Below are 20,934 nucleotides of genomic sequence, written 5' to 3'. Positions count from 1 at the left end.
CAAAGTAGAAGATAAAAAAAAATAAAGTAGATACAAGCAAAGAGTACAAATCAAGGTATACAGACATAAAACAAAATAAGCAATCTAGAGTAGAAAGAAGCATATCGAGTATTAATAAAGATTACAGGTAGGAATGTTATTAACATGGCAATTAGGTTATTTATCGGGCGAGATACTAGGTTGGAGATGTTACTTGTCATTCTCTTTGAACCAGTTAATGAGGTTCTGTCTGAATTTGGTGAATGTTTGGTCTGCTCTTAATGGGGGTGGCAGGGAGTTCCAGAATAGTGCTGCCTTGACCGGGAAACTAGTGCCCCCAATTGTAGATAGTTTGAATCGTGGCACAAAGAGACAGTGTTGATTGTTCTAGTGGGTCTATTTGAGGATTTGATTTTCTGTGAAGCAGAGAGGCTCTGTGAGAGACCTTGAGTTGTGAACTTCGGTTCCTCTGGTCAGATTTCTTTGGTTCTTGCACCTTCGTGATCCAGATTATTGTGGCCTGCTTATTCCTCCATTTATAATCTGATTAGTTAATTTTATGCACTTTTGTCAGCTCCTCAGCTACCTCAAAGGCAGGAACACCGTCCGCCTGCGGCCATCTTGTTCGGGCTCTCTAGCGCCCCAACTGGTCAGTCATTTCTATTGAATACTTTTGGGTGAGCCAGTATTAATATAGTGCATTACACCACCATGTAATTTACAATGCTTGTGAAGGAAGAGGGTGGGGGCAAAGGGAATGGGCAAAGCATAAGTTATTTACCTGACTGTTTGCTTCTTAGCCTCCCGTCACCCAAATAACCCTCCCTCCCTCTGCACTCTTTAAAGGACTATGAAATACCTTCTCGGAGGGAGCTAAGGAACAGACTTAGTTCACAGAACTTTTGTAAAAAAGCAGCACATTTTTTGAAGTACTGCACGTGGCCGTAACCCCGCCCTCCTGAGCTCCGCCCTGCGCATCGCATTTCAGCCCTTATATCCGCGCGGTCGGGGCTGGACACACTAGCATCATCGGGAATTTTTATTTTTATTCCCTTTGTCCTTCCTTTCTGCTCCGGTTCCACAGTCATCTAGTCCTCCGTCTATGCCGCAGCATCTGAGATTTGTGTCCTGTTCTGCATGTGTACGTCGCTTCACGGGGCAAATCTCCACTCTCTTTGCTTGGGGTGTCTAGGCCCGGAGTATTGCTGTGATTCATGCTTTTACTGCGACTCCATTTCTGTCTGGGCACTCCCAACGTAGTCGTCTTCGGTGGGAGTAAGTGTTTAAGCATGTTCCTGCACCTCATTTCCAGCTTTTCATCAATGAAAAGAAGAAACGCCCAGTAAGTTCTTTACTTTTTGGGGCGCTCCGGCCAGGGGACTTTTTCGCGGGTCTTTCAGGTTCGGGAGGGGCTTGTGTAGCTCTATTACCACGGGTTCCCCTGAGGTGACTCAATGGCCTAATGGGCGCACCAGAGTGTTCTCCGAGGGTACCTGCAGCGGACCTGCCAAAACTGGACACCGTTACGAGGTTCACCATTTGGGTGCTAAGGTTCATCCCAGTTCTTCTGTGGCTCTGGATACCGGGGTTCGCCCTGAGGTCTCCATTTCTGGAGCTTTCCACACTGATACCAGGATACGCCCTGAGGTCTTAGTTTCTGGAGCTTTTCATACCGAGTCACGGCTCGAGACCCCTCTTGAGGGAGCTATATGTCCTGGGTTAAAACCTGAGTTTCCTCTTCTTGGGGCTAAAGTCAGCACCGACAGAACCAAGAGATCCTCTTTGAAGGTCTTGTCGGTGAGGTACGTTCCTCAACCGTCCCACGCTCAGGGTCGGGGTGGTACCGGTTCTGTCGAGGGGCCATAGAGGGCCGTCACGGACCATAACCCCTCGGGTACCGGCTCTCCCGAGGTTCCTCCACTGGAGGCTAATTTTGGGGCAGTTTCTAAGATGTCCTGTAAACATTCGAGACCTCCCAGTACCGGCTGTGCCGAGCATCCTCGTGTCTAGGCTAAGCTGTTACTTAAGTCCCCTGACTCCCCTGAAGAGACAATTGCCTCATCTCCACATGTGACGCAGTTCTCCTCAGACAAAATGGCGGCCCAACCTCCATGGTCCACGGCAGCCATTTTGGGTACTTCTCTTTCACCAACGTTCACGTCGACTGGTGCTGGGAGCATTTCTTTTAGGGCTGAGCAGCCTTTTTCACGCTATGTGGACAACAAAAATTAGTTCCGCCCTTCATTTGTCTGGCGTGCTCGGACACTGCTGCCTCATACAGTCTTGCTCCCTCATGCTTCCGCTCATCTATGTGGATCCGACCAGTGGTGGGCCTCCTGGCAACCATCCTCCTTGCGCTCATGCGAGTATGCCTCTCCCGAGCGGTCTCTGCCTGTACCAGAGCAAAAAACCTTCGGCTGAGGATGAATTTTTTTGGAAGCGCTAGATGCTCATGCACTCTGACCCTATGAAAGCGTATTCCAAGCGTCTTTTCAGGGAAATGTACCTTGAACCTCCTGTCATACCTTCTGCCCCGGCTGTTCCAACGCAGGTCCCGCAGGTCTCCTCTGCCCCCGCTGTCTCCTATAGAGAAGACTCTGGCAGACCGGGACAACACTTTAAAACCTGAGGCGGTATGCGTGGTGGACCAGTCCTCTGTTCCCGCCTCGTCGTATGAGCCTCAAGCGGATCAGGATGGCAATGTGCAGCCCTGGGTCCGATATGATGGCCCTCCTTGATATTCCAGTACCTGAGGTCCCCACTCCTCAGGAGGGGGTGCTTTCTGGAGCCTTTACCCCGTCACCTCAGGAACGCACCGGCCTGTTCCTTCAGAAGGACATCTTGGCTGAGGCCCCTAAGGTCTGGGATAAACCCCATACCGGGCTGCACCTCAACAAGAGGATTGACGCTCAATACAAGCTTCACACCTCTGATGAGATAGCCTTATCGGCTTGTCCGCTCCCTTCCTCAATGGTAGTGGCAGCAGCCACCCTCCAGTCCAGGCCAGCCTCTGCATCTTAAACGGCAGCGGCCCAAATCCTATCCAAAGAGGATAAGCTCCTGGACGCTTTGGGCAAGAAAGTGTTTGCCAATTCGGCGCTCCAACTTCGTCAAGCTAACACCGAGCTCATCCTGGCAGCAGCCAATCTGAGGCTGTGGAAAGAGCTAGCAGATTTCCAGGAGTGTATTCCTGTGTGATAGGCTTGCCGACTTTAAAACCGGTTTGTCGGACGCCAGAGTGTTGGCACAAGATCTACTGGAAGCTGCGGCACACCACTAAGATACCTCGGCTCGAGGCCTTATGGTCGGGGTTGACACCTCCTGCCAGGCATGGCTCCACGCAATGAAGTTCTCAAAAGAAGTGCAAGACAAAGTACTGGACTTTCCTTTTGATGGCAAGGAATCGATTAATTCTTCTAGAGACGAGGAACTCGCAAAAACAAAAGCCAGTACCCAAACCGCCAAATCTTTATCGGTCCTGGCGAAAGCTCCAGCTAAGGCCCTTTACACACGTCAGGGTCCCAGGCTCGGTCCTTCTCTGGATTCAGGGGGTTTCAGGATCGATGTGCGCAAGGTGCCCGGTTTTTCTCTCACCCATCAGCCTCCTCTCCGGGGACAGGTAGTCTGTCTGCCAACAAGTCATCTAAATGATATATCTGGTTGGTCGCACAAGACTCCGGTGGGAGGACGAATCTCGTCTCATCTGGAGGCATGGCAGACCATCACTGAAGACCGGTGGGGTTTGTCCATCGCTCGGGCGGGCTTTCGCTTGCCCCTCCCCCCTACCCCACCGTTCAAACCTCCCTTCCAGCAGATCGGGTCGTCCTCCCTCAGAGCCGAGGTACAGAAACGCCTAGACCTCAGAGCGGTGGAGCAGCAAGGGGAGGGCTTCTACTCCCATCTGTTTACAGTGCCCAAACCCAACCAGGCTGGCCTGCGCACTATGCTCTATCTTTCCCAGTTCAATCTTTCTCTTCCCCAAGAGAAATTCAAGATGATCACACCTTGCCATATAGGGCGACTGGCTCAGTGTGGTGGACCTTCAGGATGCATACATGCACATCCTGATATGGAGTCTGCATCGGAAATATCTGCGGTTCTCCCTGGGAGAGGAACATTTCCAGTTCTGCGTGCTTCCTTTTCGTCTCAGATAGGCGCTGCGTGTCTTTATGAAGATGCCGGTCATCGCAGCTTTCCTCAGGCTGCTGGGCGTTCATGTATACCCTTATTCAAAGGAGTACAATTTTAAGATACGCACTGATTTCTTGTGATGTTGCAACAAATGGTATTTACCTACCGGTCAGATACCACATCGAGTAGAGCGTTCGCCTTGCCAGCCGTGCAGATTCGGCAGATGCAGGTTCGCACCCCGGCATGGCCAAACTCACCCTTCCATTCCTTCTGAGGTCGATAAATGAGCACCATACACCGTGGATAATAAGCAGCTCTCAGGTGCTTGAGGGTTCGTAGCGCTATATAATGCACATTATTAATAAGTATTGTGCATGGTTCAAGCTTAAACACATACTCATCAAATTAGCCAACTAAGGCTTACAGGAAGTAGGCTAGTAGGGGCAAGAGGGTGACCGCCGGAGTTCATGAAGCATCCTGCCTCCCCTTGCACAGCGGGCAGGATCACAAGGTTACATTCAAAATAATACCAATGAGAGTGTGCAGCTAAAAACAAAAGTATTAAACTCAAACTGAAAGGGGTCACCAGAAACAACATCACATGAACTTCACGCTGTCAAAAACACCCATGTTTGCCTGCGCTCCACTTAGAGCGCAATTGGTCTGTGCGAAGAATGAAGGAAGAGCTGACACGTCGAAATTGGTCTGTCGGTGCACTGTCGGAAATCTTCCATGACAGTCTCTCAAGACCTGATTTCCCTGGGTCAGAGTGATCCACCCAGCAAAGGTGCCCAAGAGGCTACTGCCCTGCGGCATGAATGTTTAGTGCAATGGGATAGATTAGGTAAATTGAGTTATAGGAAGTATGTGGAACAGCATGCCGAAGGAGACAAACCGGGACGTTTGCTAATTTTCACTTTTGTACAACCAGGCTAGCAGAGCATGATTTGGGAAATCACAGCTAGGAATGGGGAGATCTGTGAGACACAACAGGATATAAATGAAGGTTTTCATGATTTTTATACGAAATTATGCGAGAAGACATCAGAAACCCATGAGTCTGTATAGAGGAAGCTTTGGCACTGATAGATCTTCCAAAGCTATATGCAGAAGCGGTTGACAAGCTTGAAGCCCCCATAACCAAAGAGGAGTTGGAACATACTATAAGAGACAGGAGTTGGAACATACTATAAGAGACAGACTACCCGGTGAGTTCAATAAACAATTTGTTTTCCCATTGTTGGCCATGTTGAATGAATCATTCAATAAAGGCATATTGCCGCTGACATTGAGAGAGTCCATTATAATCCCATTACTGAAGCCTAACAAACCTGATACCGAATGCGGCTCTTACAGACCCCTCTCGCTTCTGAATCAAGATGGGAAAATACTGACGGCTCTGGTGGCTAATAGGTTGAAACCTGTAATCCACAAACTCATACACCGCCAGAAGTCATTGATGGGTCCCAGGGGTCTTACTCTTCTGCCAAGCCTTTAAGGAGCCCAAAGCAAGTTTCATCTTCACATGAGTTTTACAGTTGGAGCAATCATCTACCACAGGAGAGCACTGTGAAGAGTAAAACTGCTGCACTTCAGAAAGACTTTGGTTCAATTTGTTTTGTGATTCATCCCAGTGGCTCCTCCTTCCAAGCGGGGGTCCATCCTCGGAGGGAATCATCGAGTGAAACAGAGAAACTCTGCCACCTCGCCTGCCAAGACGCTAAAGATACTGTGACGAGGAACAGCATCTTCTAGCCTCGGGAATCGTCCATGGGTCCCAGATTGGTCTTGGATCCTGTTCTCCTGTGGCCTCTCAGGTACTTTGGGGTGGCAGAACCTTTTAAAGAAAGCAGAGGGTTATTGAACATTATTGGACTGCGCTGTAAAAGACAAGATAAGTTACTCCCTAGCTTTTCCATTACAGGTTGCCCAGATGGGGGAGGGGTCTTCACACAGAATTGTATTTAGTCTAAAGAAAGCACAATTACACAATTAATCTGCCTTTCTTCCCTATTTTATGCTGATACCCCTCACTTAAGAATTCACATGCCTATTTAAAACTGTCTGTAGTTAGTGCATTGCTTACTGAATGTAAGTATTATGAATATATTTGCCATTCTTTGAATACGTTTTTCCCAGTATAAAGTCTTATTATGTATATGTGTATGCTTTGGTAGCAACCTTATTTTATGTAAGGAAGCTGTGTTATCACCTAACATAGTGTGTTGGCATTCCTTTGTGGGGGCTTTGGGGATTCACTGTACTTAAGAACCAGCCTGCATCACCTCCTGAAAGCTTAAGCCTGGCTGCTTGTTCATTGGTACCCAATTGCGATCCCTGGCTGGCATGTTCTGTGCCTTTACCCCTACCATATAGAGGACAGAAGTACAGATACCCCCCTCCAGTCTTTACACTGCTGGTACAGCAGTGGGATCACTGGTTTTAAGACTGTGTTTTTAACCTAGCTACTAACAAATATCGACACTTCTTTATTGATTTAGAGTTTTAGCAGTGTATACTGAAAACGACACCACAAACAACGGAAAATATTGCAACATGGTACATTGATTAGGATGAGCTTAGAGGCTCTCCAGAGTGCTTGTGAAGTGAGAGGGATAGATCTTGAAGAAAAGTTTAGAGCAGAGCTTACAGGGGAATACAGACGTGGACCCCTTGCTCACTATTCTTAGAGAGGCACAGCTCCATCCTACTGATGAGGTCCAACCAGACCGAAACACGTGTCTGGGATTGCTGTTGGTACTCTTGTTCAGAGGAGAATTGCCTAGCATTTTGTGCTGGACTGCCCCAGGGCAGGACACACACTGATATGTTTGGGATATTTCTTCTCTGTGAAAGATAGTGAGATAAAGACTCTGGGTAAGTCTCTCGTAACCAGGACTAATGTCTGGCAGAGAGACTCTCAATACCCCCCTTGTTAATTTGCTTGTGGATTACCAGGCAGATTGTGATACTCAAGATGAAAATGGGGCAGGCTCTGATGGGGACCTTGTCCCTGGGGAAGTGACAGTTGTTCCCAATACCAACGGGATTGCCACTTATATTCCAAAATCCTGCATTGCTCTTCAGGGGGATGCCCTGAGACTTGAACTTATGAAATTGGAGCTTCAGAGAGAGCAGTTAGCCTTGCAATACAAGAAAGTCGAGACTGAAGCTGAGTTAATGAAAGATGAATTGGCAAGAATCCTGCTAGAGAACGCTAGGATGGAGACTTCAGAAAAACCAGTTGAAGTTTATGAAAGATTTGGTTGGTATGTATGTAGAGGGTTCTGATATTCTCCAATGGACAGAAGCATTTGAGATGGCCTGTGGTATCCATGATGTTGACCATAGAGATTGGGCTTATTGTTTAAGTAGTGTACCTCAGACTGGTTATGACTGTATTCTGAAACTGAGTGTGGAAGAAAGAAGCCAGTATGAGTGCATGAAAGCTGCTTTTGTTGCCAATACACCTGCCCAGTACTTTAATAGGTTTATGGATTATAAGAAGAGATATAATGTGTCTTGGGTTCATTGGGTGAGTTCTGCCCATATGAATATGATGGGATGGAATGGGTTGGTGGTTACCAAGTGAAGTTTTTTGTTGAATTGTCCCACCTCCTGTTTTTTTTTTTTTACATTTTTTGAGGCTCGTTTACCAGAGCTGGGTCGATACATTGCTGACCAGAATATATTGAATCCCTTTAAGTTGGCCAAGTTGGCTGATAAGTGGATCTCCCACAGTGTGTACCCTAAGGATCGCAGTGGGAAGGACAAGGACAAAGAGAAAGGAGCCCCCTCAGAAGGCTGAGGAGTCCAAGAAGCAGCCACATCTGAATACACCTAAACATTCTTTCTCTAAGGTCCAAAAATAGTGGGGATACGTCTCATGGGGGTGGGAGTAAGAGTAAAGGTACTCCTACTACAAAGCAGGCTCCAAGTGGATCCAGTTCAGTGCCTCTCATTCCTGGCACCTGTTGGGACTGTGGGGCTTTGGACCACAGAAATGGTGACCCCAAGTGTAAAGGTAAGGCACTTGGTGTCCAGGCTGTCAGCCTGACCTACCCTTACTCTATGCCTGAGGTGGAAAATGCTGTCCTCCCCTCCTCTCCAGGTATCACCTTTGGTGCTCCTGCAGAGATTTCCTTAGTGTCCCTTGGGGCCTGGTGGGACCAGTACTCGGAACTACTGGCTACTATCCCACAGAACACTTGAAGATTTTTTAGGTGTCCTCATAAATGGCCAGCCTTCCGCTGGTTTGAGAGACACTGGGGCTAGCATGACAGTTGTGGACAGGACCCTGCTCAGGCCAGAGGACTATGTAGGTGCTCCACGGAGAACCACCAGGTTAGCTGGTGGGCCTCCCAAATTCTTTACTGTAGCCCTAGTCCCCATTCAGATTGATGACAAGACAGCAACGCTTCCTGTCCTGGTTCAGAATAATGTACCTGCCAACCAAAATTTTGTTGGGGAATGACTTAGTGGAGATGGGGTTAATTCTGATGGGTTACCCATAACTCCTGATGCAGTCACTAGGTCACAGACCAAACAGGGTCTGACTGATGGTCAGTTACCCAAGCCAAAGGGAAACCCAAAGCTAAGAGGAAGAATACCACCTCTATCAAGGGGGCTCCTTCTCTTCCTGCTCTGCAGCACCAACTGTGTTCACAGCTTCTGAAGGGCTAGGCCCAGTGTATTGTATTGTATAGTATGAATATTTATAGAGCGCAGACAATGACCGAGGGGCATCAAGGCACGAAGGAGTGAGAGAAAGAGAGCCACTTCAAACATGCAGGGCTAAAACATACAGGTTTTGATTTTTTTTTCTCCAAAAAGAAGATATTCCAGCATATTACGAAGCTTGGCCGGCAAAGCGTACCACAGCAAGGAAGCAATCACTCTAAAGGATCTTCCTCCAGCTTTGGTACGCCGGAATCTGGGAATGCATAGCAAAGATTTGTTAGCCGAGCGAAGAAGCCTGCTGGGTTTATAGGGCACAAGCCTGGATCGTAGAAATTCTGCCCCAGCCTCGTGGTTTGCACGATGAATGAAGCAGAGAATTTTAAACTTGACTCGACCCCTAATAGGGAGCCAGTGAATTTGGCGGACTAAGTCCTGGAGTGTGTTAATCTAGGAGCTCTGCGAGCAAGGCACGCAGCTGCATTCTGTAGAGTCTGTAGGTGTTGGATAGAGCCTCAGGGTGGCCAAGGTAAATGCCGTTGCAGTAGTCTAGGGATCCCATGATGGACGTGGTCTCAATTTGTGTGCTAGGCGGCAGGAATGGTAAGACTTTTTTCAGTACTTTTAGTTTGGTGTAGCCAAGTTTGTAAACTGCAGAGATTTGGGCTTTCTAGAGCCCATGGTCAATAGTTTGATCCCTAGACTCTTCACTATCGGAGTGGGTTCCGGGCATGGGCCAAAGGAAGTTGGCCAATACTCACAGGTCCAGAGCTGTCCCATATTGTTAGACCTGACCAGCAAGACCTCTGTTTTATCTCCATTAAGTGTAAGACAATTGTTGGCCATCCAATCCCTGACCGCAGGTAGTCTTTTAGCTTGTGGGGGTTTGGGGGTGAGTTCAGATGATGGCACGTTGAGACGAAAATTATCTGCATGTCATCCACATACGAAAAACAATGTATCTCATGGCTAGCAATCAAATTGGCCAGAGCCTGCATGTATAAATTAAATGGAAGGGGAGACAAAGCGGACACTTGAGGGACCCCACGGTTCAAGGCTGTAGGAAAAGAGGTGAAAGGGGGTGGGGGGGGGGGGACTGTTTGAACACGGTTGGACAGAATGGAGGAGAACCACTTCAGCAGAGTGCCAAAAATTCCTGCCCCCTGAAGACACTGAGGCAGTTTTCGATGGTCAACAGTATCAAAAGCCGCATAGAAGTCAAGAAGAATCAAAGTACCCACCTCTCTGCGATCCTGAAGCAGAGCAATGTCGTCCATGAGAGCAACCATCACAGATTCCATTCCCTTACCGGGGTGGAAGCCGGACTGAAAGGAATGGAAAAGGTGGTTAGATTCAAGAAAGTCAGAGAGCTGGAGGCTTACAATTGACTCCATCAGTGGTGACCCTAGACTCAACTCCTGAGGGAGAAGAGCCCGAGGGTCTCTTCAGGGAGAGGTACTCAACCCAGAGTATCACCCTGACCTACAATGCCTGCTGGCTGAAGGCGGGCCCTCTAGGGTGGATTTGTCTAAGGGTCAAAGAGAGTGCCACTCTCTTGAGGTCCTAAGAAAACTGCCTCAGGCACAAGGTGAAGTGGCTAGGTCATTTAAGATTTTTTAGGAGGGTGAGCTTCTTTACAGTGAGACCACTTAGCCTGAACCTGGTGCAGACAAGAGGTTGGTTGTACCCCGGGTATACAGGCCCTTCCGTTTGCAGTTGACACATGAGGTTCCCTTAGCTGTTAATCCTGGCCCCAAGAAGACCAAGCAAAAGCTCTCAGTCCACTTTTATTGGCCCAGAATGGGAGCAGAAGTCGAAGCTCACTGCCAGACCTGTCCCACTTGTCAGTTGTCTGGCAGTGTCATTGCCCCACTGCAGCCTTTGCCAGTGGTTGGCACACCATTTGAGATGGTGGCCATCAACATTGCTGGTTCCCTTGACCCTCCCACATCAGGTGCACAAAAGTTCATCCTGGTACTGGTAGATCATGCCACCAGGTACCCGGAGGCTATACCCCTTCAGACCATAACAGCCAAGGTGGTTGTCAGGGCTCTCCAGGGCATTCCTTCCAGAGTTGGATTTCCTAAAGAGGTGATCTCTGACAGAGGAACCAACTTCATGTCTAGTTACATGCAAGCTATGTGGTAGAAATGTGGTTTACCTTATGCGTTCTCCACCTCCTACATCCTCAGACCAATGGTCTGGTGTAGGGGATTATTAAGACTCTCAAGGGCATGTTGGGTGCTTTGGAAGAGCCCCTGAGCAGGAAATAGGTCTCCTCTTACCATGCCTGCTGTTTGCTTACAGAGAGGTGCCTCAGGAGGGTTTTGGTTTCAGCCCATTTGAGCTCCTCTTTGGACATCCAGTAAGGGGGCTCCTTGCCTCAGTTCGAGAAGGTTTGGAAGCCACCCCTCTAGGTCCAGCCAAGCAGGTGGGGAACTATGTGTTCGGCATCAGAAGGCGGATTGCACAAATGATGGGCCAGGCAACAGCAAATCTTAAGGCAAGCCAAGAATTGAACAATTATTTCTGGACAGCAAGGCCTCATATGTGGATTGGACTCCTGGTCAGAAGATCCTTGTGATGGAGCCTACATCTGTTCTTGCTGACACCAGGACGCACCCCATGGTGTAAGCATGCTATTGACGCTGGTGACAGTGTACCTGTCAAAAGCAGATACTTCAGGATGTCAGACACTGGTAAGAACCATATCCAGGTAGAGATGTTATTGAACCCTCAACCAGCCCATGGTCCAGCCCAGTGGTCCTTGTCCCCAAGGCAAGTTCCCAGGCAGGTACCAAGGATTGGAGGTCCTTTGTGGACTACAGAGGAGTCAATGCAGTCACCAAGATTGATGCACACCCATTGCCCAGGGCTGATGAGCTTGTGGACATGATAGGTGCTGCCAGGTTTGTGAGTACATTTGACCTCACATCAGGCTATTGGCAAATAGCTCTGACTGACCAGGCAAAGGAGAAAACTGCTTTTTCAACACTAGAACGGCTCTGCCAGTTTAGGGTTATGTCTTTTGGGTAGCTGAATGCCCGTGGGGGAAGGGGCGGGGTCAAATCCAACCTCTCCCTAGTAAAGTACAAGCTGTACAGGACAGACTCCCTCTACTTAAACTCAGGTGAGAGCTTTTTTGGGGCCTCACTGGGTACTACCAACATTTAATGTCAGTCTATGGCACCATAGTTGAACCTCTGACAGCTCTGACATCACCCAAACAGCCTAGGAAGGTTCAATGGCATGAGGACTGTCAGAGGGCCTGTGATGGCCTCAAGGAAAATCTGTGCAGGGCACCTGTCTTTTGTGCCCCTGACTACAGCAAACTCTTCATTGTGCAAACTGATGCCTCTGACACCAGAATTGGAGCTGCCTTGTCTCAGTTAGATGACAAAGGGAGATAACACCCCATCATTTTCATCAGTAGGCAAGAGAAGGTTAAGGAACTTAGGTGGGCCACTGTTGAAAAGGAGTGTTTTCGTATAATTTGGGCACTTATGCATTTTAGACTTTACCTTACAGGGTCTGTCTTTAAGGTCCAAACTGACCATAATCCTTTAAAATGGCTTATGCAGATGAAGAGTGAAACTCCAAACTGCTCAGGAGGTCCATTAGCCTGCAAGGGCTAGACTTCACCATCGAGCACAGGCCAGGGAAGAGTCATGATAATGCAGATGGCCTTTTCAGAAGGTTTGTTGACTGTCTGGATGAGGGTAACAATCTTGTGGGAGATCAGTTGCCCTAACCTCAGTAGGGGTTGCAGGGTGTGTGTGTGCTGCTGGAAATGCCTTATGGAGGGACAGGACCTCCTAGTACTTGTCCTACCATGTCTCTGTAAGTATTTTCTCAGTTTTATGCCACTGAGGTCCATGGGTGGGGGTACACTGTGCGTTTCTAGCGACCTATGTGTTGCCTACAGAGCAGGGTACGGGCTGGTGGCATTTACATGCTGACTTGACAGTGGCTCTGAGTGTCCTCCATTTCGGGGGACCCAGGCCCTGCCATAGCAATCAATGGATTCCTGATAGAAGGCAAGACGGCCCCTGTGGCCTCTTGGTTTCTTTTGCCTTTTACCTTGTTTTCCAAAGTCCTGGGAAGCCCTGTCTCTGTTCCCTTCCTCCTGGGTGGCTGTTGGGTGGAAACACCATATAGGTCTCAGTTCCCTTTCTTCCTGACTGGCTCTTCGGTGGAAATACCATATATGACTCTGGGGCTGCTTTCTGTCATACTGACTGGAGCCTTTCCAGGGGCTGTGTTGTGTGTAGACCCTAGGGGTGGAACCTGTATGAATGTACACTGAAGTGAACTCACATTCTGTGTTATGGGTGTCTGGTTTCTGTTTGTGTGACACAATGAATGAGACAGCCCTTACTGAAACTGACATGAATGCAGTGTCGTGTGCTGAAAGGCTGTGTGCCTACCCCAAACCACATTCCTTGTTATGGGTGTCTGGGTGGAGTGAAGGGCCTGAATGCCTGTGAGCCTGATTGCCTGCCTGCATGAATGCCCTTCTTGGGTGACTGAGCCTGGCTCAGCCAAAGTGAATGCGTAACAGAGGTGTATATCTGGGGATCTCTCACTTAACAATTTGTTCAGAAGTTGAAGTCGAAGCTTAGCAAGAAGAAGCTGTTCCTTGAAGTCCAGCTGGAGGTGAAGTATGCTGCTGCAATTTCTTCACTGTAATCCGAAGGCTGCCGTGTTTTTCCAAGTACTGATCCAGAGAGGACCTGCGAGGAGACCTCTTCCCGAGCTACGAGGGACCATTGTGCAAACTGTTGCTCTTCAACTTAAGTGCACTGGAAGCCAGTCCTGTGTGCCTGCCGTCCGGTTAATGTTGCATGGGAACCATCTCTCTCCTGTCCCCGGATTTATTTAATAACTAAAGACTACCAGATCTATAGAAATACTGTTTACACACTTCCTGGAAGGTCAATAAATCAAACACGGGGTCCTCACCCCGAGGAAATAGCTACTCCACTAAATGTTTTTGGGATATAAATAGATATGGTTGAGTCATTTTTTTGCATTTTACTATAGCCTGTTTTTCCACCAAGAAATATACATTGTAGATATAGGGACAGCCTACTTTTCTTTCCCTGTTAGATAGGCATTCCATCACCTCGCTCCTAGGGACAGGCACCCCACACTTAAGGAAAGGGTGTTCTTCCGCTTAGGGATCCAGATAGGTTATACATTCATTGTGTAATAAAATAGTATTTGAAGAAATGTTTGTTCCTAAAAGTGTTACTGTATAAGGGGTACGCACAAAGGATCTCTTTTGATGTAAAATATTTAAAGCTTTAGAATGTTTCCTTTCTTTCTAGAAGCTGAGAATGTCAAGGAGCCAACAGTGAACGAATATGTGTCCAATGATTTATCATGAGAACTTTCTTGTTCCTATTTTTTTGTTTAAGCACAAAATGTACTAATTTGCTTGTAGTGTCTTTTTTTCTTGTTTAACATTTGCATCTGACTAGATTGTGTTTGAAAATGAGAAATATGAAATTTATCTTAGAGCTAATGCAATGTCTCAATGCATACAAGTTTCTTTTGTTCTGCTAATCCAACATGGACATGCAACCTATTGTTAACAGGCAATGCCCCCAGCTCTCCCAGTGTGTGTGTGTATATATATATAACATCTGTATGTGCTATTTCTTTCAGGCCGACTGGTCAACCTACTACAACTCGATTCCCTGCACCTAATGGGACCCCTTCAGGAACTCCTGGGTCTATGCATCAGGAGGTGGGCACCGAAACTCCCTTGGTGCCGTTTGGCTCAGATGACGATGGCATTCTCTCTCCTGGCGCAACTGGACAAGATTTCTTTGATGAGTTCTACAAGGAATCTGCTATGGAAATTGATCCAAATGTGGTGGATAATGCAGGTATGGCTTTAGTCACTTCCAGCCATCACAATCCCCAGCTGCCCACGTTGGCTTGTTAAATGCTGGCACTAATAAAAAGGTGATGCTTTCGTAATGCATACATATGAAGCCTTTTGTGTCTTTTTTTCTTCATTCCTTATACCAGAGACAAACTGCAGCAGTCCCATAATGGTGTAGCTATTTGGGCTTTGAACGCCCTTCACAAAATGACTGGTAACTGTGTGACATTGTTTCAGCAGTGAACGTTGCATCTAACCCAACAGTAGTGACACTGCAATGCCAAAAACCTATATCTCTCAACACCTCAAAACTGTTGAGATTGACTTTGGTATCTCCTAAGGTGGAGGTGCACTACACAGTCGTGTATAATTCTGTTACTGCTTTTCTTCTGCTCCGTCTGCCTCTTTGGCTGTTTGTCATAAAGTCAGCAACATCACTGAAGTGGATGGGGCAGTGTGATTATATAGACCCTGCACCCGTCTTCCACTGCCAGTGAGAGGTTCGCAGTATTGTTGCTTTCTTTTCCAGGCAGCCATTGGCCTGGTCCCTTTCTGTGAGCCTGGGGGTTCGAGGATTTGAGTACCTTGGTTTTTGTTGCTAATACATGCAATGGTGTGAGTAAACATGAGGTTTGGATAACAATGGGTTGTGAGAGCCTAGGCTTTTCATGCCAAATCTTAGTTTCTGGGCTTTTAATGGCAATACCAATTATATCAAAGCAATACCTAACCAATGATATTTTGGAAATACGTGGTAAATGGTACCTGGGCATATGGACCCAATATCTGGCAATTGGCAAGTGTGCCTGGGCCTATGATAGAAATGCCTGGTAAATAGAAAATGTTACTGAGCTCATTAACTTCTGTACTTCTAGTCCATAGCCCTCTTTGCTCCATACTTATGGGAGTCTGTACAAGAGGACAGGACTGGCGCTCTTTTTTCACAGCTTAAAAAGTATTATTGGCCCCGGCAAAGAGGAAAGGAGACTATGAACAGAAGGAGTACAGAAGTCGTCACTATGGTGAGAAGTTTTCTTACTCCTACGTCCTGTCACCTTTTAGCCATATTTATAGGGAATTGAAAAGCACTAAATAATCCCAGGAGACAGGAACATATCCCTAGCTAGACATGTTTTGCAAGACCGCATGTCCACATTCGGCATCTGTCCTTGCAGCAATGTACATACAGTAATGCCTGCTAAAGGCAGGCACAGGTACAGGTTCCGGTCGGTCTATGGTCTTTCCATTGAATCCCAACCATCGAAAAGCAAATCCATCGAAAAAAATACAACGAAAATAAATACATCGAAATGCTATTTTTTCCCATCGAAACGTGTCAATTGAATATAGGAATGGACAAGTTTCGATGGATATGTACTTTTAAATGTAAAAGATGTAATTTATTTTTAACGTTAAAATGTTACATGGATGTGTCCAGTCCTGAAATCTTTAAAGTATTTTGGCACTGGGCAGCTTCATGTAATATTTTATTTATTTTTAGGGACGGGGGTCCCCCCCCGAGCCGCACAATCCCACCTAACTCCAACCCTGATCGAAATCCAACTAAATATATTCAATGAAAGTGCATTTCGATGGAAATGACTTTCAATTAATACATTCCGTTGGATTTCAATTCGATGAATCAATTTTCGATGGATAACCCAGATACCGTTCCGGTCTTGCTGAGGATTTCCCAGTGGACATTGCTCTGGAATGTGATGTGTGTAGCCTTCGCTCTAACTATATGCACATTTAAGCCCAAGGTGCTTTTTGTAAGCCTCCACAATGCAAGAGACAATCCAACGTCTAATTATTGCTTTAGAAGCCTGGGATTCTGGCTGTTGCCCACCGAACATTACAAACAGATTGTCTCATTTTCTAAACTGTCTAGAATGGGTCAAATAAAGCTTAAATGAGCGTCTCATATCCAGAGAGTGCAAGGTGCTTTCTCACACTGTCTGCAAAGAGGGTAAAAAGTTAGGAACGACAAATTGATTTATGTGAAAAGAGGAGATGATTTTGGGCAAAAAAGAAGGATGAGTTCTAAGAACCACTGTATCTTTATGAAAAACCGTGTAAAGCTCTGAAGGTGACGCTAATTTAATATATGTTGTAGCCATTGGTTTGAACTGGCCCACTTCCAGATTTGCAGATTTGAATAGCCAGCTGGCAGAGGTTTTGATGGGGGCGGGGGGTAGGTTCCCCTGGCTCCTTGACGTAGAACATGGACGTTAAGCTGTTAGTCCTTATCACAGCAGAAGAGGTTCAAACAATGGGCATGGCTGATTTCAAAGCCTTGATTTGATTTTTGAATTTATAAAGCCGAAATCTGTGAAGAAACCAAGCAGGAACTGCATCTAGGCCCAGACGTGAAGTCCAAACTTGCAGGCACAGAGAATAGTAATGAATCCGCTAAGGGAAATCACTGAAATAAATACATTTTCAGCTTTTTCCAAAACAAAGACAAAGAGACGATCTTTTGGAGTTCAATAGGCAAGGGATTCCATGCATGGGGGGCCACTGATTGGAGAAACATCTGTCTCCTCGGTGCACAAAATGGGAAAAAGGAGTGGATGACAGGTTTTGACCAGTCAATCGAAGAGAGCGAGATGGACTGTAGGGAGAAATTTTAGACACTAGATAACTGGAGGCAGTGGCATGAATACACTTGAAAATCAAGCAGAGGATCTTTAAAAAAAATCCTCTGCTGGACAGGCAGTCCGTGAAGATTCCTATGATATTGAGGAATAGAGGCAGAGCTTGGAAGATTGTGGATAAGTCTGATCGCAGCGTTCTGAGCAACCTGGAAGCGGTAAATCTGACCAGTTGGACGCCCAATAATAGCGTGTTGCAGTAATCCAACGTGGAATTGACCCGGGTCCCTATAACTGCAGAACGTTTTGATTCTGAAAATAGAGGCATAATTGGTCTTAAGGGTTAATAATAAATGGATTTGACCACTTCACTAAAATGTGCATTGCAGCCTAGATTTGCCTGCCAGAAAACAACCTAAGTTTACCTTAGTAGAAAAAGTGGTCGGAATGTCAAACATGGCAGAACGGGGAATCACAGGATGGAAACTAGTCGGTCAATTTTTTTGGGGCCAAACACCTCTGTTTTAGAAGGATTAAGCTGGAGCTTATTTTCAACCATCCAATGTTTTATTTTTGCACGCAAGCTAGCACCTGGTTAATGGCTTCTGGAGGGTTATTGAGCCCTACATAAATGTGCACGTCATCGGCGTAAGAGTGAAAACGTGGATCAAACTCAGAAAAGATATTGAACAGTCAGCTGATATTGAACAAAAAGGGGGAAAGAGAGGACCCATGTAGAACATCTTAAAGAACAAGTAAAGAATCAGAGTAGCATGTTCCCATCTTGTCTCGCTGAGTCCGATTTGTCAAGAAAGAGGAGAGAACCACTTCAAATAATCCACAGATACCCAAGCCACTTTGGTCAACCTAGATATGAGAATCTCGAAATCGACCGTATCGAATGCTGCAGACAAATCGAGCATGGCTAGCATGCTTATATCTCCATTGTCAGTGGTCTGGAGAATATCGTCCCAGACCACCACCAAGGCAGACTCAGTGCCCCGACCAGGCCTGTAACCGAATTTATAGGTATCCAGAATTTCATTTTTTTCCAAAAAATTCTGAAGTTGTCTCGTCACTATTTTTTCTGGAATTTTGGCTGGCCACACCAAACCCTGCAGTAGGTCGTTAATTGGAGAGAACATTATGGTCAAGTGAAAATGTTTAAAGTAGTGGAGTCAAGTAGGATTTGTTTTATGTTTAAAGGCATACAGCCTTCAACCAATGCCGCATTGACAAAGGCAGCGATAAAATCACTTAAGAAATTAAGCCTGTTTATTGGCAATGCATGGTAGGAATGGATCATGATCATGGGTTGTAGATTTTAGTTATAAAATCAATGGCCCTCATTACGAGTCCAGCGGTAACCCTGCCAGTGCTAAGGGCGGGTTGCCCGCCAGACTCGTAATATTTTACTGCCGCCTGACTTCCCGTGCCACCGGGAGATTCCCAGTCCGGCGGCCCCAGAAGTCAGGTGCTGGTAAAATGTAAGTCCCCAGTCCCGTAGGACTCTATGGGAATGGGGACACGGAAGCACCGGCACCGCTGGTAGCGGTGCCGGTGCTTCCGTGACCGGTCTGCCTACTGTGGCCACTGCACCCGGCAGGGTCAGACCTGTCGGGCTCAGTGGCCACGGCAGGCAGACTCAGAGTTTGCCAATCCGCCTTGTTTCCAGACCAGCAAATGTATAATGAGGCACAATATCTCAATTTCTTCTACACTGACTGAAGTAAAAGTGAATTTAAGAGATGTAGGTAAGAGGTGTAGGTAAAGAAAATGATGCCATTTCGCTGTCGAATCCTGAGGCATGTGGAGTTGTAATTTGAGAGTCAATATTCTGTCGTATGCAATTGACTTTTGTCTTAAAACATGCATTAAAATTGTTCGCCGGTTTAAGTGATGTTGTAAGACTAAGTGAAATACACGTATGGGGCAGAAATATTTTTATTGACGACAAAATGTTCTTTCAATCTGTTTTTAGAAATCTCAAACCGATTTGAAGCTGAAAGAATTCCTTTTTTTGTAGTCAATGCTACTTTACCGGCCTAGCGATCTTTAAGGTTTCTGAATTTGAGCCAGTTCTTCGCTTTATTACGATAATCTTTTTTCAAGTTCTTTAAAAGATCAGAATACCATAAATTGTTTTTTTTCCCCGAAAATGGCTAAAAGCCTCAGAACGTTCATATGCAAATATTTTTCTTTTGGACTCAAAGAGCATGAGTCTCAAGGTGTCCTAGAGTCACACCCCAACCCATGATAGACCAGTCGAGTGTCATCATTTTGCTCGATCTATTAGCGGCTTTTGATACCGTCAACCACCTCCTCCTCTCTAGCCTGGCCTCCATTGGAATCTCTGGTCCTGTACTGGGTTGGTTCACCTGGTTCCTGACCGGTCATGGTCAGTCCGTATCCTTGCCTTCTTTTCTTTCTCTCTCATGCTCTTTTTTTGTGGGGTCCCCCAGGGCTCCCCTTGTCCCCAATGCTATTCAACATCTACCTCTGCTCCCTGGTAGCTCTTCTCCACGCCCATGGCTTTAGGTGTTACTCTTACGCGGACAACGTGCAAATCATTGTCCGATTAGATGTCGACCGTGATGGAGTGTCGTCTCGCCTGTGTGTCTGCCTATCGGCCATGTGTGACTGGATGGGCACCAGTTGGCTCAAGCTTAACAGGGATAAAACGGAGGTCCTGGTGGTTGGACCCTCGTCTGCATCAGACTCCTGGTCCTCTTCTTTTTGGCCCACTTCACTGGGTGTATTTCCCACACCGATGACTGCGGTGTAAAACCTAGGGGTCTATTCGTCTGCCTTATTCTCCATGGCTTCACAGGTGAGTGCAGTATTTCAGTATGGACACTTTTTGCTGCGGGTTCTCCGTAAGATTCTACCTTTCTTCCACCCATGCTTCGTCCATTAGTGATGGCTGCCCTTGTTTCTAGTAGGATTGACTATTGTAACGCTCTCCATCTGGCACAGCCGGTTGGTCTTATCCATCGGTTGCAGTTGTTACAGAACCTGGCTGCTCGTCTTGCCACTGCAATCCTTTATTGCTCCCACTACAGCCTGGTACTGTGTTGCCTACACTGGCTGCCAGTGCAACAGCGCCTAGTTTTCAAATCTCCATGTCTCGTTCACCGAGCCTACTATCAGGTTGGACCTGAATTCCTCCAGGTTAAGTTCCAGCCTTGTATTCCCCACCAAACTCTCCGTTCTGGTGGTAACCGCTTAGTCGTAGTCTCTAGGTACCCCCTTCATAGAGTTGGTGGCCGGGCCTTCTCTGTAGCAGCTGGTAAACTGTGGAACAGTCTTCCACTTAAACTTAAATTGACTGAAAACCACTTGGACTTCTGTTGTCTACTTAAAACTACTCTTTTTTTGTTAATATCTTTACTGGCTACAGTCCTGTTGTGTTCTTCCTCACGCCAAGATGCCCTTGGGTGAATGTGCACGTAACAAATCTACATAACATAACATCATATGTATAGGAGGAAGCTCCTGGAAAGGAACTTCCAACTTGCTCTCAACGTTCCACCAAAGCAATTCCAACTCCAGATCCAGAGGAATTGACATCTTTGTACACTGTTTGTCCACCCACTGATCCCATGAAGATGAGAGTTGGGATCGCCAAGCTGAGGTCTCTTTATGACTCAAGAATCTGAA

At 46.7% G+C, this 20,934-nt stretch overlaps 1 protein-coding gene across 2 annotated transcripts in view; it reads left to right on the top strand.

Moving 5' to 3' along the window:
• ZC3H4 (zinc finger CCCH-type containing 4) overlaps positions 1-20,934 on the top strand; it is a 748,106-nt gene that overhangs the window by 651,169 nt on the left and 76,003 nt on the right. For both annotated transcript variants that reach the window (XM_069644536.1, XM_069644535.1), the window contains exon 12: positions 14,458-14,681. In XM_069644536.1, the coding sequence (XP_069500637.1) occupies positions 14,458-14,681 (224 nt within the window). The remainder of the gene's footprint in view (positions 1-14,457; positions 14,682-20,934) is intronic.

The sequence above is a fragment of the Ambystoma mexicanum genome, chromosome 2p (assembly GCF_040938575.1).
Source record: "Ambystoma mexicanum isolate Mex_15411 chromosome 2p, UKY_AmexF1_1, whole genome shotgun sequence".
Taxonomy (NCBI): Eukaryota; Metazoa; Chordata; class Amphibia; order Caudata; family Ambystomatidae; genus Ambystoma; species Ambystoma mexicanum.
Note: the sequence above shows the minus strand (reverse complement) of the source record. Positions and strands in the feature narration are given on the sequence as shown.